Below are 16602 nucleotides of genomic sequence, written 5' to 3' on the forward strand. Positions count from 1 at the left end.
ATCAGATAAAGACCACTCATTTCTTTAGAAGCCACTGGCTGCCCTAGCTGATTTCATTGCAAGACTGGGTTATTCACTAAGTAGTTATTGTGAATAACCTACTTTTGCAATGAAATCACCCACAACAGACCTCTAGGCACTAAGATGCATAGAGATACAAACACAAGTAAGACTTTACTGATGTATAGTGATAGCATACTAAGGTCTACAGAAATAATAAGAAGAATAAAATAGTATTATGGAGAATTTCCTAGAACTTAAATAAGTCAATTACACACAGCTTTAAAGAGCATTAGTTTATTATCTATTCTCCATGTGTTACCTCAGAAACAGTCTAATTATATACAAAAATTTGGAATGTTGAATAAATGTTGATCAATAAAAACATTTCTTAGCTGTTGACAAGGGAATATTTCTAAACAAAAGCGAAATAATCATAAAGGTTTGATTGTGTGTTGCTTATTGCTATGTTTGTGTTCATAGAATGCTTTCAAGTATATACACATTTTTTTTTAACTCCAGTCAAAAAAGAAACTAAAAAATATTTACATAATAAATATGTGGGAGAACTCATCTTTTCATTACATCAGTTGAACTGATTCTTTAATGAACTATTAAGAACAGAAAAAAACTAACAGAGTTTGCATCAACTCATTGCCATGCTGAGTAACTTCAGCTGCTGATGCATTTTATTCTATTCAAAACGTAGTTTAAGATGCATTCAAAATGAAGAGTGCTGATACTGTCTCTCCTCCTGCTGAATCCTGGCTGGACGAGTTCAGGAGACATCTTTCTCCCACTGTCTACAAAATCATCTAGTTTGACATGTGTTTACCTTTGCACACAGACACTGAAGGAACAAACACATTTCAAGCCACTGAAAACTCCAACATTTACTGAGTAAAATCAGCATAATCCATGTTTTATTAGATGGTTAATTGGCTAAATTTACTGAAGACAAGCTTTGGCCAAGCATTTACACAAGAAGTACTAAACTTCTTGCTATAAACTTCTACTTCTATAGTTCTACCACAGCCAAACAGTTTTTGGTAGAATTTTCCTGTGATACATAAATCTGAAAATTATGTGACACAACAACATTTAAAACTTCTGTTACCATTAAAGCAAAATACAATACAGTACAATTCCTCAGTGATATATTTAAATGTACTGCAAAATGTATACAAAGTCAGTCCAAGATCAGTAAAGAATCAGTTCTGCTTTTTGGACTTTTCCCTTCTCAAAGATACAGGTTATGTAGAAGACCAAGGACTTGTCTCTATGCATTCCCTTTATAAGGCAGGGTGTGATAAAAATAACATGATTAAAAGAAATGAACATGTGATGTGAACATTTTGCATTTTCAATAACAAACCAGAAACTAAACAACAAAACACATCTTAAAAGGGGAACACTGAAGCCTGCCATTATATAGCTATGTTTCTCATTCTTTTCTTTGAAGATCAACAGCACACAGAAAATAAGTGAATTTTATCAAAATACAGCACATTTCTGCTAATATATCAAAAAAATCATTTACTATGTAAATATTACTGAAAATAAACTAAAAAAAATATACAAAGAGTTGTTAAAGGGTTTCAATTAAAGTTATTAGAACTATACACAGTACGATAAGCAATAGTTAACATCTTTGAAAGAAGTGCAATAATATTGGAGTTCACTTATTCAAAAAGTACTGCCTGTTTATTACTACTAGCTATGTATAATTCCTCTCTCTTCCGGCTAACTGTCTTGAAACTAAAGGAGGCTGGTGTTTTTGCTAGCTTTATTAAAAGCATTTGCTTTTGTACACATGCGTTGAAAAAAGCAACTTATACCTGTCTCATACTACCAACTTACATGTAATTGAAAATGAATTGCAGTAACTGAATATTGCTCCAATGACAGGCTAACCATTATCCCCGATTAAAAACAGTTATTGGTCTTCTATGGCACTTTTCCCTGGTCCACAACAACCGTGTATTAATTATCACTGCAGATTATGCAGTCTCTATTCAATTACAAAGCAGAAAGAGAAAAATAAAGTTAATGTTTCTGGTAAACAAAACTAATAGAAGCATAATTGAATATTTTATACAGTAATAAGGAACAAAGGCAGTCTGTGGTAAATCACTATTACATTAATATAGTTAGAAACCCTTTAATGACTCTGAAGTGTCTAGTTCACATTTAATGTTACCTGTAGGAACAGCCCTTTAACAACCATCAGTACGAACTGGTGGGTTGTAAGTACACCCTCCCTCCCTTTGCTCTCCATCTCACCACAGCAATTCTCCATCACTGTTCAAAGTTTCACAAACTTGCTTTGGTTAGCTAGCTCCATGCGTATGGTTTCCTTTTTGATTAACAAGGCAATGCAAAGGCCAAACCAAATTGAGATGTCTTTCATAATCCTTCTGCATCATTTACTTTGTGTGTGTTTAAATGTATATTACAGGCAACAACCTTAAAAACTGGCCATTTCAGTTTCATTTTTAAAATCTGTAAGGTTGTAATGGAATATTTTTTATAAAGATAGAAGTATCACCTTTTGCACAAAATCGGGGATTTCCACAGCAGAGAAAAACCTCTGGGCACATTTCCACAGTACAGTTGAAAAAAACTACGTATGCAAGAAAACCCAACCAAACATGAATCACTTGTGGCAAATGAACATTCAATGACTACATTAAGAATAAATCCTGTAGGATATCACAGATTTGTAGTTAGTCTTCCTAAAAAACACCATAAGCTTTTATTGCATTTTCTATTGGTAGACGTACACTCCAGAACTAAACACTTTTTCTTCCTTCCTGATTCCAGATTTAGATAGCAGATAGTTGTTGCACCTGACCTTTATTCTGCCCACCCAGCACCACCCTCCATCTACCCATTCATCTATACAGTGTGCACATAGCAAAGCCAACATTTCATTATCTGCTGTCCATATCTACAGAAGTGGTTTCAGTATAACCCATTAATTTCTGGTGAATAAAAATAAAGGCAATAAACAGCTACAGGACAGACAGCCCTGCCATCTGTCCATTGGCTACAACTGAGGCTTCGCAAAGCCTTGCAAAAGGTTTAGTAATGTATATGAATTATCCAAAAATAAACCTACCATCTGTACAAAAAAACAACACAGGTTTGTTCTTGGAGGAATGATCCTTAGATTGCTATAATGCTTAAAAACAAGTTTATTCACCATATGCATTTCCAAAATTATTTCCTGTACGTTCTATACAGTGGTTTTTCCCCCTTTAACCACAAGTTCAGTATTTCCTGTACAAATTTTGATGATAATTCTTTTTGAGTTCCTTTCATGTATAAAAATAGGCAAAATATTCAGTTTCCCGTAAGTCCTTTAATGAATGCTGCTGACTTTTCCCCTAATCCACAGTATTTATGAAGAAACTTCTCGCACAATGATGAGTTCTACTGCATTCTGAAAAGTTTTTAGCAAAGATACTGCTTGTCCATGATCAATATTGATGAAGCTGTATCCATTAGCCTAAAAAGAAATATTTAAAATTAAAAATGACAGTCTCATATGCCAAGTTAGTCAACACATCTCCTATTTCATGTTAGTTTATTTAAGCTTTTAGGTTTAAAATAGCCATATTCTACATGAACGCAGACAAAGCACTGCAAATTTGCAGATTATGTTGTTGTGAACTCAACATGTACCTGTACGCTACAAGAAATTAAACTACTGTGATAGCCTTAGAAGAATTTTGCTCCAAAGGTGTTGTTTCACAGTTGTCTCACTTGACTTTTTTTCTGCCCAACCAGCACCACCTTCCATCTACTCATTCATCTATACAATGGGCACACAGCAAAGCCAACATTTCGTTGTCTGCTGTCCATATCTACAGAAGTGGTTTCAGCATAATCCATTAACTTCTGGTGAATAAAAATAAAGGCAATAAACAGCTACAGGACAGGACCCCAAACAACCAAAAGAGAAAACTGAACCTTTAACTATTAACATCAGACATGTAATTCATCAGCATTAATATAGCCACACCAAAACCTCCAAATACAGTACAAATGAGATGTTCCGGTATAAATATCAGATTAGAAATGGCATTTGTCATAAATTAAAACTGTTGAAGCCTTTAGCAAAAAACATTAATGGCACTGGGAGCCATTTTAGGGTGTGAGACCTCCTGAGGTCACCCCCTGCTTGCATCTTCCTATGACTCTAAACACTGTCATTCTTGGGACAGGTTTGGCTTGGCAAACAGAGGCAGGCCTAAGTGGCCGACAGAAGACGGGGGGGAAAACGGCTACTGTTCAACTTCTCAGATCATACTACTGCAAATTCATGCTCAGTCTGGGTGGTAAAATATTGCAGAATGACAGACTCATCCAGTTTAAACTCTTACTGCTTCCAGCTGTGCATCCCACCTTTCTCCCTGAGCTACTGCCCTTTACATGGTGAGAGAGAGAACTGGTGGCATGCTCTGAGCCCTAGCTGTGCCATTTTGGAGTTGCAGTTCCTTACCCCATCAACAAACACTTGTGGCTTGCTACCAGCTGAATCCTTTGTTGTAAAGGCAGTGGTTTTTAAATCTGTCTAGGGTTGCAGAGAGATTTACATATAGACTGTTCAGAGAGCCAAAGAGGCAATAAACTTTCCAAATCATCATCCATACAGAATGTTCTAGCCCTAACCTAATATGCAACAGTATCTTAGGACTGATGTGCACTTATCTAGTCTCTGGTCATGTAGAATATTTGTATTAGACATATGTCTGCCTGATGCGTGGTTTGAAGAACATTGAAAAATTAAAAACATAGCAAAGTCATTTTGGGAATTATGATATTCACTCAACAACTGCAAAGTTGTCTAAGCAGCCACAAGAGAGAGTGGGACTGTCATTACATCATCGCTGGGATTATTACAGGTATAAAGAATGTGCTGTTACACAAAAAATTATTCTTAGTTATGAGAAATGAAACAGTCTGTAACGGTCTAAGCATGCAAATGCAACTTCTCTTTCAGCTCTTTCAAACTGTGAATTCCTCACTAAACAAAAAGCAAATCCCAAGCAGTGCCAACACGACAAAGGGTAACTTCATTATAAATGTCACGCAGACAAATTAAATTCCATAAAGACAAGAGCAAACCATTAAAACAAAAGTCACCTGTCACACACAGTCCACTATCAAAACCTAACAAATACGCTACCTGTATTTTCAAAGGCTTAACATGCTTCTTGCTCCTGTATGGTGTGTTGGAAGGTTACTCCAATTCCTTAAAGTTGTCTACATCAGGAAGAGAACTAGGACCTTTCTCACCCCAGTGAGGAAGAGGCAGCAGCACAGAATTATTCACCATGCTCAAAACCAAGCCATCTTTTAGTTGGAACAACTTGATCTCAGTTTAGTTTTCTTGTGTGCTTTTTGGCTTTATTCAAAGCATTAGGCTGTGTTTTTAGTTTGGTTTTGTTTTAGAAAACAGGATGTTGTGGTTTAATTGAGACACTAACAGGTTTTTTGTTTGTTTTTAGAAAACTGAAATGCAGCAGAGTCAACTCTATCAACATTTTCACATCAGTAATGTGGCGAATAATCAATAATTTCTAACAAGCTTTGCAACTTTAAGGGTGGCTAAAACACTGTTCAAATGCCCTGTTATCCCATTTCCCTAAGAAAGTAAGGCCTATATAATCCCATTGCCCATACTGCCGGACGCCTCCTCAGCTTATGAGCTCATTAGACAACTTCCAACAAATCTGATACAGAAAAGGTCTGAAAGGTACTCACTTCCTGCAAAAAAGAACTGCACACCAGCAGTCCAGAAGCCATGGTTCCTGAAGCAACCTACGTGGCTCGCCCTGCAGCAGATGGGGCAGCCAGGAGGTAGGTGCTGTGACCAGCCTGGTATCAAGCCAGCCACGGGGCAGCTTCTGCTCACACTTGTGCATGTCCAGCCTGTCAGCTGGGGGAGAGGACGCAAAGACTGGCAGTGGCTGTAGGATGGAAAGGGATGTAACAGCAATGTGCAGCTGTGGAGAGGGGCCATGAGGAGCAACTGCTGGTGTTCAGACAAGACATTATTCAGAACACTGCATGTGAATGACTGCAAGTTAAATAACTGGATGATAGTAAAGCCTAATGAAATGCTCACATTTCATTCTGAATGACATTAGGCCTGGTTTTTTGTTTTTAAAAGTGTGAAAAATGTTCAGAGTTTGATAAAACGATCCAACTGATTAATGCTTCAGCCTGTATCACCTATCCTAATGTTAGATGGAACACAACCAAAAGCATCATCTCAGAATATAAGAATGCTTCTGGAAAACTTCTGGAAAAGACACTGGTAATTGATCTAAAAACTAAACATTCTGCTCTTAGAAAAGATGCAAACTAAAAATGAACTGTTATATTATATATACTAGCTAGTTAGATGATCACAGTACCTGAATTATTTTATCTCCAGGCTGCAACAACTTAGATGCTGGTCCTTCTGGTTGCACTCTGGTTACAAATATACCCTTGAAAAAACAGAGATGGAAAACATTTTTGACAACTTGTTTCATGAATAATGGGATAGCATGAAACAGATGTAATTCAAAATATGTTTTCAATTTTCTACCCTAAGTAGAAAAGAATGCAATATTATTTTATAGATCTACTGGCTTTCGTGACTGCCTTCCTTTTCTGATGTTAAATCCAGGAGAATTGTCTTTAAAGGAGTAGGGAAGGGTAGATCAGAATTCGCCTTTGTTTAATTTGGCAGATGTATATGTCAAGATGAATGCTCAACCACCAGAAAAAAGGCTGTAGACTAAATAATCATCTTTTTTAAGAGGCTTCCTAATTGTAAATGTAAGTGTAAAAATTCACTATCTCAAATCTGTTGACTGATATCTGGAACTGTGCAAGAACCACTCAGCTAGACTAAATCCTCTGTTGTCATGTGACCACTGTGGTCACCTACCACTTTGATTTTCCTTATCATTTGTCCCCGATTTTTTCCCCAAACCACTAAACTCCAAGACTAGAGGGGAGTATATATACACCTTTCCCCCCTCCCCCCACCTTTCCTACATACTAATCAATTACATCATTAATCAGAATTGATTTTAAGATGCAGTAGTATAAAATACTCACATCATCTTCAGGTCTAAAAGGATTCCCTCTGCCACCAACTCCTCCCGAGATACTAAATCCAAGTTCTGGATCCTTGTCAATTCTCACTCGAATCTAAGTAGTTACAACCAAAGTTAGATGAACTGGCATTCAAAGCTACAGTAATAAAATTATTACTAAGGAATTCAGGTGCACAAAAGCTTTAAAAAAAAAAACAAACCCAAACAATTAAAAAAAAGCATTTATCATAGGTCAAGGGGTTTATATCTCATAATATTAATTCAGAACAAGATTCCAATACAACAGCATCACACATCATTGTACGTAAGTTTTACTCCAGTACCACTATTATTATAATTATAGTTCATGTGGCTTTAAATTCAGAGGTATTTTGGTATTATGTAAATGAATTTAATGCCCCCAGCAAACATACATGTTCCTATGAAAGAACCTGTTCCTCCTATTTCTTTGCTACCTCCACCTGAATTAAAAAAAAAAAAAAAGAAAAAAAAAATCAAACCTCATTCCTACTTTCACTCTAAGTTCTGTGTAGCCCACACTGCATTCCCTTTCTTTTGCCAGAACAGTTGACTAGAAAACTTATTTTATACAAGAAATGGATATTCTTATTCTAGTACAGAATTAAAACATCATTCTCTGTATTTTCCCCCAAATCCCAAAACAATACAGAGTAAACATCTTATGTCCAAGAGCAGAAAGAAGGTTGCCACAATTAAAAAAGCTGCAACATTGTGTGAGAATGTCTTAACCTCATCTATCATAAATAAAACAGATAATTATAAGGCATGCACCAGATGCTCACATTTTTTTTATCCTGGCTTTTGTTTATTGGTACACATTTCTACATTTGCAGGTCTTTAAACCGTTCTGGATAGCAATGAATAGATGCAAAGTACTTTAAGTTGTACTGCTACTTCATATTTTTTCAGTTACTAGATAAATAATGAGTTGGTGATCAGTAAGCGTAGTTGAGGATAAATTTCTAGATCAGTAAAAGAGATGCAAGTTTAAGTTTCTGGTACATTCCGTTAAAAATCTACCACATTTCTCTCTTAACCTGTTCACATAAAAAGTAAAAAGAGCTCAAAACCAGAAGGGATGTGTGATTTCAGTAGTAGAACTGCACTAAGGTAACGCTGTCTTCTGCTGGAGATAAATTCCTATATGGTTTCTGCCATCACCTACAGAGAAATGGTAGTAAAAACAATCTAACAATTCACCACCACTGACAGACACATGTCAGATTGTAAAGTTAGATTTTATTCTTACCTCTTGCTTTGCCAGTTCATGGCTTTGTCTGGAAGAACACTGGGACTGGGTATAGGGAGGCTGGTGAGCAACTTTCAACATCAGGTAATCAATTAATTGTTCTCTAGATGGATGCCTTGCTACTGATGATTGAGGAGGGAGATGATGGACTTGGCTGTAGTTTGCCTGAGGTCTTTGAGGCTGGCACATCTGCCCATTTGTCAAAGGTATCTGAATAAAACATGAATACTCAATATCATACATTTTATAAGCAGCAATCCTCAATTCTTTCTTTATTATTTCAATATTTCTCATACTTGACCACTTTTAATTGCAGGAACATTACTGAAACTACTTTTCCGGATCATGCAGAATTATACTCTATTTTCTTTATAGTCATCACCTTTGACCTACTGAGAACAAACTTGAAAACCAAAAACTTATTTTGAATGATAATCTACTAGAACAGATTAGACAGACATCTTTGCTTTTAACACTTGATTAATGGAGTTTTCCCAACTGTTATTTTCTAGCAGTGCAACTGACAGTATTGGCACTTGGTTGACATCATTATAGCTTGCACTTTTATTGCATAAAATTCAGAGATTTTGTAACAATTCCCAGTAAATCATACACAAAATAAAAATCCCACACAGCTAGCAGACAGAAGTTAGATACTCTCCGACCATCTTTGGTGACCACTTTATTATAAAAACCTTTTGAGCAAATTCACACACAAGCTCAAGATTTTAATATCAAAACTGTAATGATATTTCCAATAAATGTTACTCTTTCGTTAACACATCTGTCACTGATTTGATAGGTATAATGATGACAAACAGCAGCAAAGTACACAACTGTCAAAACATATACTGCATTCAAACCGTGTCCCTAGGAATGATGCTGGAGATGTTTCTTCCTGAAGCCTCAGTTACTGTTCAGCTCTGCACTGAGATAGGAAGCCTTGTCCCTCCTTGCCCACACGCTCTTACTCAGCTTAGGTAGTCACTCATCTGTTTGTATGATTCCCACATGCCAAAAAAGCTACAGGCTTGAGTTACAGATTTTTTTCTGCGTGTCACCATTATCTCATTAGTTATAGGATATGAAGGTATTAAAATTCTCTCTATTATAAATAACTGCAGCGTGCAAATTCCAAACTTTAAACATGCTATGTGAATGGACATGTATCAGAATCTACTCTGTTAAGGTGAGTTTTTTATGTTGAAGTGATTCTGAGAAATGGTAATGTGTGTATATACAAGCATTTTTTAGCTTATTTACAGATGAGATGTATTCAATTTACACGATTTTCCACTGCCTCTTCTGAAAGCCTAAAGCATGACAGGAAAATTATTTTTTGTTGTACTGCCAGAGGTAGAGTTTACATAGGCAACATGTATCAACAGCTATGGAAATTCCCAATACCATGTGTCTATAGAAATGCAACTGAAATTACTGAAGTTATAAAAAGAAAATAAATTGCTGCATGTAGTAATTTATGAGCACTCATTCAGTTTCATTGTAATAAGTTCTGTCCATATAGAAGGCCCTTAGAGATGTATACAGAATATCTCCTCAAAATTCTACTTTATCATCACAATTTCATCACAACAGAATTCAAGTTTGTTCTTTAGAAGGTTTAATCAGCTTCAAATTGCTTTCCTGAAATCATCTGCCGTATTCCAATTTTCACTTGCAATTATGCCTTCTGCTGCCAATTTCTTCTTTTAGAGTCCCTGCTGAAGAAAAATAAGAACTACCCCCTTCATATAGTCAACTATTCTGTCTTCCAAAAAGAGGATACCATTTCATTTATGCCACCTTTGACACCTGGGTATTACATTTTAAAGAAGCCACAGTTCAAAATTGCTATCCCAACAGCTGTTTCTACTGCTAATAAAAACCCCCATATCCTTACAAATAACAATAAATATATCCGAACGAAGGTGTCACGTAGATAATTACCTGCACAGCTATTTTCTTCATGCTATCCGGAGGAACATCTTTGAGACAAAGTGTGGCAGTTGAGTAATTCTGCTGTCCTGAAATGAGTACTTCATCCTGGCATTGGTCTGCTGGAGTAGAAGCCTGGGGATGCTTTAAATAGAACGCAGCAGTAAAGATGACTGTCTTCACACAATTCAAACTAAAAAATTCTCGTAAGAAGCCAAGAATAACATTTTAAGGGCTTTATTGTTCCTTATCTTCTTTGATTAACTACTACATTGTTTATGTAGAAAATCTTACTAGCCAAGACACCACACCCACAAAATATTGATAGGTATTTACAAAAACTAGCAACTGCAGAGGTGTCTTTGATCACAATAAACTGGTAAGAAAAGTCAACAAATACTAAGGACTGCCTATTCAAGGATCCATATGGTTAAAGAAGTCTTCTGTTGGCTTTATTCTGCTCAGTATGAATACCATAACATCATTCAATATGCTCAATTTCCTCACATTTTCTTACAAACTAAAATTACAATTTTCTTGAATGCCTACAGTATCTTACGGTACAGTTTAAATCATCAGAATTGTTTGGGAGAGGAAAAATCATGATGAGATTTTGTTTTTTTATTTATCAACCTAGGTTAAATTCAGAATGGTAATCTCTTGTTCACACAAGTACAAAAAAACCCAGACAGTTTTACTTATGTTCAACCGTCTATAAAAGCCAATTAGAAAACTCAGCTTCATGACATTAAATTGAAAAGCCTTGCAATAAGTTTAAAGCACATGAAGTGAAGGCAAAGTATTTGATTTAATGCCTATAAAAAGATTCCAGCACGTAAATTATATTCTTTTTTATTGAAAGCATTGTCTATATGTAAAAAGGATAACTATCAATTTAAGGATGCCTCTCAGTTTTTTCTCTCCCCCTCTATATATTGCTATATTGCAATAGCCTCCTGTAGGTACTCACTCGGACAATGTGCACACCAGAACCTCTTCCGTCTGCAACACTCAAGGCAACACTACCCTGGCTGCCATGCAGATCCCTAGAGCTGCCATAGTGAAAGCTGCTAACTGCAGCATAATTGGAATTAAAGGACCTAGACAGCATGCTCTGAATAAAGAGGGGACAGATTTAACACAGAGATTAGTGCAGCATGCATAAACCACAAGACATGTTATACATAGACTAATACAAACATATTCCATTGTCATGCAAGATAAAAACCATGCAAGAATGTTCATACCACTGTGGTGTATAAAACACAACTCAGTGACCCCTACTTACCTTTATTTACCGTAAATCAGCATGCAATCAGCAGTTAACATGCAGAATTACAGGTAAATAAAGTCATTAAAATGTTTATGTGCCTGGAAAAACAACAAAGGTGCACAGCTTATAAAAACTTCTAGTTTTATCAGTTATGTTGTAGGAAGAGAAGCTGGCAGTTAAGATAAACACCTGTGGAAACCCATCTAATTACCAGTTGTTTTGTCTCATTTCCCCCCCCCCCCCCTCTTACTGGCACAGTACAAATAAAAAGTTACACAACAGAGACAGAGGTTTGACTGTTTGACTGGGTTTTCTGGTTTTTGCAATGATCCAAAATGCATTCTAATATCACTTCATTCAAGAAATGCGACCAAGCCTCATTTAAAGAAAAAGAGGTTTGAAAGGAACCTTGGAGTCCACCCCTGTGTCACCGTAGGTAATCAAACAAAAACCCACGAGCTCTAAGACAGAAGTGATAGTGGTTTGGTTTTGGGCTTCATGACCTTACAAAACCTGACCTCTACAATATTGGCAAGGATAACAGAAAGAAAACAGTAGACATTACTGTCTTGCCACCATGGAGGGGTTTTTTTTTGGTAGTTTCAAGAACAAAATAAAATAAAAAGACTGCATAAAAGAAAAGAAGAATCCTCCATGACTCATGATGAAATGAAACAAACCCATCTTGAAAAAGTGACAAAGACCCATAAAAAATTTGATCATGTAAGATATACCACAAAGCATCAAAACCCAGCAAATTAACAGTTACTGGATTTTCATGAAGTTTCTAATTTTTCCAAGTAAAAAAAAAGTTCAAAACATGTATCATTTGATTAAGATACTGCAACAACTCTTAGATTAATAAATAAATACATTTTGGAGTTTGTCTCTTGACTACATATACTAACCCAATTTTCAAAATAGTCACTAGTCCTCAAGCAGACAATTGCTCTTTCTACTCTTTCTATTTTTTTATCTTGTGAAACTAAAACTAGTTTAATAATCAAAGTCATATGCCTTGCTCCCAGATGCTCTGGTAGCACAGTCACTGTAAACTCCCTTGGAAAACAGTATTTACTGATAATACTTGGCTCTTCTTGGCCAAGGCTCTTGGATAAGCTCTCAAGGGCATAGTGAGCTTTCTTCATGCTCCTCTTCTACACCTACACTGTTCTCTAGTCAATGGATTTTTCAGGCTTCCAGACAAGTCTCCAGAAGCCTTCCCTGCTTGGGAGGGGAAGAATGTACTTTGCACTCAACTCTCCTTACCAAACCCTTGACGTGAGCTTACTGCTCCTCTAAGTTTCAGGCCAAACACCCAGACAAAACTGCCAAAGCCAGTTTTCCTTAGCACCTCAAAGAATCTTCTTACAACTCTTCTCCAAAATAGCCTCTTTAATTAGCCAGGTGGCCTTCCCCCACTTGTACAGGCAACTCCCTGAAGTCTCCTTACAGGAAGCTTATCTCAGAGGTTCCTGTATCTCTCCATCTTCTATAGGTAGCAAAAAGACAGATAAAAATAGAAGGAATGCATGATGAGACTAATAAGTTATCTTCTTAAAGTGCCTCTAGCAGACTGTCTTACTTATAAAGATCCCTAGATCCACGAGATTCCCTCTTCTCTTAGAAGGACCCAAACAGATAGTCAATAAATAGTGACAATCTAAATCCAGATTTGTATTTACAATCTAAGATAGATCTGCAATAGGAGGTGGAACTTTCCTAAAAATTGTAGAGGCATGAACTTGTCCATCAGGAATTAAGTTTTCAGTTAACTCGGTTTAGTGAGCTTTTAAGGTGATTACACAGCCTGAGAGTAGTTTTATTCAAGGGTTTACAAAATCTCCTTTCTGAAGTACAAAAGATGATTGTGCAATTGATGTAGCAAAGACAGAAGAAGTACTGCAAACACCATTTTTCTCCCTCTCTACATTGGGCACAGTGTATCAACACTAAATTAAATGGAACCTACAAGTACAAACACTATTTAAAATTACCTGGAGTTGTAAGAAAGCTTTAGATTAACACAAGTGGAGAAGGCTAGTGGCAAATCTAGGAGGTATTTTTCCTCTGTTTTGGGCTGGGAAGAGAGAAACTGAGGCATTTAGAGTGTGACCTTAAACATTACGGAACTATTCTTCAGTCATGAAAAGGGGGGGGAAAAAAAAAAGGCATGAATTTAGGTATGTGGGTGTTGGGTTTTTTTTGGGGGGGTGGGGTGGGTGGAGTATCTTCTGTATATGACAGCATTCCTATTGAAGAGTTACCTATGGAAAATTACATTAAATTTAAATTATACTGTCATAAAATGTTTGCAGGGTCAGAACTTTCGTTGTTTACATTCCAAATGCACAAGAATTTTACTCCTTTTAAAGTGTGATATATTGGCTTCTGAACTCCCCAAAATACTGTCACACATTAATGTTTCCGTAGGTCATTCAAAACGGAGAAAAACATCAAACTAAAATAAAAAAAATTAACAAATGGATAGCATTCCTTTAATTTTTCAGTGTCAACATATTCTTCAGGCTATGATCTTATAAACATTGAAGCACTTAATTTTATGTGTGCACAGACCCACTGAACTTATGTTCCTTGACATATTGAAGCAAGTTTTAACTTGGAGAAAACCTGAAGCCACATCAATTATAATATTTTTGCATGTTATGTATGTAGCATAAAAAATGAATTCAAGAAAAAATATCAAACTGACCAAAACTGCAATTCTGTAAAAATACTGTAACACTTGGACATTTTTCTTTTAATAAGGCAGTGTACACTGGCAACTTCAAGAATAAAACCACTTATTCTGATTTCTGAATTAGAAAGTAGGAATCAAAGTTTGTGACTTCTTCTTTGATGCTCTGCTGTTTTACTTAAATAGTAGAATAAGTAGATAAAACCCAGAGGACTTAACTCCAGATGAAATTAGAATTGAAAGGAAACATGCACCTGATGAACTCCCAAGAGATCCATAACAAAAAAAGAAAATATACATCCATAAGGAAAGGACAGAATCAGGCCCAGTAACTGTTTCTGCCTACTCAGCACATATACATATAATAGGTATTTGCAGATAACTGTTGCAGTATTTATTATTGCAGTTTATGGATGAGAAATTCCTTTACCACAGATTCAAATGTGTGAGACTAGTGTTTTTACAGAGGCAGTATTTTAAATTCCTAAATGAAAACTTTCAACGAGACTACTACAGGAGACTACTGTGACATATCCAGTAGTAAAATTGGCAGGTCACAATCAAAAAGGAAAACACACTGAAAAACATTACTGTTCTTAAAAAGTCACCTGTGCACTAAGTGTGTGAGGTTGGGGGTGGGGCAGAACTGCCTACATGCTTTCCAACTGCTTACGTATATAACCACTAGAGAGCAGCTTGGCATTTAATTAAGTTCTTTTCTTTATCCCACAATAAAATATGCTTTATATCAGGTGAGCAAACTGTTTCTCCTGAATATATGCAAAATTTCTGTTTACAAGTGGCCTCATGAACTGTTTTCACCTTCCTTCAACCAGATGGACAATTTTAGTTGAACAGTGCATGCCCCTGACAACTTGTCAAAGGGATTAGAAATGCTGGTTACTTGGCTAGAATCCATTGTTAATCATTTTTGCTGGACTTAAAGCAATCCTTTATCTCTCCCCATGCAAATTAAACTCTTTGAAGTTTTTTTTCCTACCTATATCAGGTAAAAAAGGCTAACAAGAACTAGCTTCTCCCATTTGTCCAACAAGCAGACACTATTTAAATGGGTTCACTCTCCCCCCTCTCTCTCCCTCCAGTTACTAAATCTTATAGAAACAAAATAAGTACTTCAGGACCTTAGCAAAAAAGTAAAAAACCAACAAACCAGCCCCCCAAACCCCACTGCACTCTCTTTCCTAATAAGCACAGGATAGAAATAGTAAACATGATTAAATTCATTAACAGACTCAGAAGAGTCACAGCAAAAGTAATAATATTAACCCATACTGTTGCGTATAACCACAGGCATTAAATATTCATCATAAGGCTTAATTGTGTATACCTGGTTTTGTCAGTATTGTGTCTTATGCTTTAAAAAATCAAATACTATTTTAAATCCATGAAAGTTTTGTCAAAGCAATTTCCAATAAATGTTCCTTACATGAACTCTGTAATTGAACTTGTTCCTTAAATGAGTTCTGTAATTACTGAAGTTTTTTGCAGACTTCAAAACATTTCAGAAGTCTGTTTTATAGATTAAGACCCAACCTGCCCAGCTATTTTTTAATTACAAACAGAAATACCAAAAACATTACTTTAAAAGAACAAAGAAATACCCAGTAAATTTCTAGAATTTCCACATTATCATATTTGCCAGCTGCCATATAGGATCATATCTACATGTTTCACAGTTCAGATTTTTCTTTTTAAGTTAGCTGTATCCTAGAGAATATAAAGTAGAAAATTATACACATTCACTTTTAAACCCATAAATAAGTCTCAGATTGCTAAATAAAAGCTTCTTTAAAATGGTTCAAGGCCAGAACAAAAGAAACACGCACATACAAAACAGACTTCTAAGATCTGTTAAATTGGATGCACAGCTAAGATCTCAATAGCAGCTATCCCACGTCGCTGTAGTAGGAAACAAAAATTAAGCATGACAGAAAGTATGGGCACATATACAGGGAATTAAGCCAGGCAATCAATTTCATTTCAGTAGAGGTGACTAAACTGCCATGGTACCTGAACAGGTATCACTGGTGTATTAAACGTTATTCCTAACATTTCAAATGTAGATGACAAGAATGACCTAGAATAACTGCATCATCAGTGCTCTGAAGTTTTGTTTCCCTTTGCATTCAGGGATTGCTGGGTTTTTGCTTCACTGTTGTTTCATGTAAGATTTGATATATGCATCCAGGAGAACAGAAGATCAGAGAATACACCTTTTATTAGGATTGGAACATGGTGTGGTTTGTGACTGTCTTGTGGGACAAAAGGTCCCCATGGTATAGCA

General features: G+C 36.1%; 1 protein-coding gene across 11 annotated transcripts in view; it reads right to left on the minus strand.

Moving 5' to 3' along the window:
- Positions 1–281: 281 nt before the first annotated feature.
- Positions 282–16602, minus strand: part of ERBIN (erbb2 interacting protein) — a 122746-nt gene continuing 106425 nt past the window's right edge. For 9 of the 11 annotated variants that reach the window (XM_055790671.1, XM_055790670.1, XM_055790667.1 and 6 more), the window contains 6 exons: positions 11297–11440; positions 10339–10470; positions 8392–8601; positions 7123–7215; positions 6429–6503; positions 282–3511 (listed from right to left, as the gene is read on the minus strand). In XM_055790671.1, coding sequence (XP_055646646.1) covers positions 3404–3511; positions 6429–6503; positions 7123–7215; positions 8392–8601; positions 10339–10470; positions 11297–11440 — 762 coding nt within the window. In that variant the 3' untranslated portion in view covers positions 282–3403. The remainder of the gene's footprint in view (positions 3512–6428; positions 6504–7122; positions 7216–8391; positions 8602–10338; positions 10471–11296; positions 11441–16602) is intronic. The other 2 variants (XM_055790674.1, XM_055790673.1) reach the window with 1 other exon arrangement.

This window comes from Falco peregrinus, chromosome Z (assembly GCF_023634155.1).
Source record: "Falco peregrinus isolate bFalPer1 chromosome Z, bFalPer1.pri, whole genome shotgun sequence".
Lineage (NCBI taxonomy): Eukaryota > Metazoa > Chordata > Aves > Falconiformes > Falconidae > Falco > Falco peregrinus.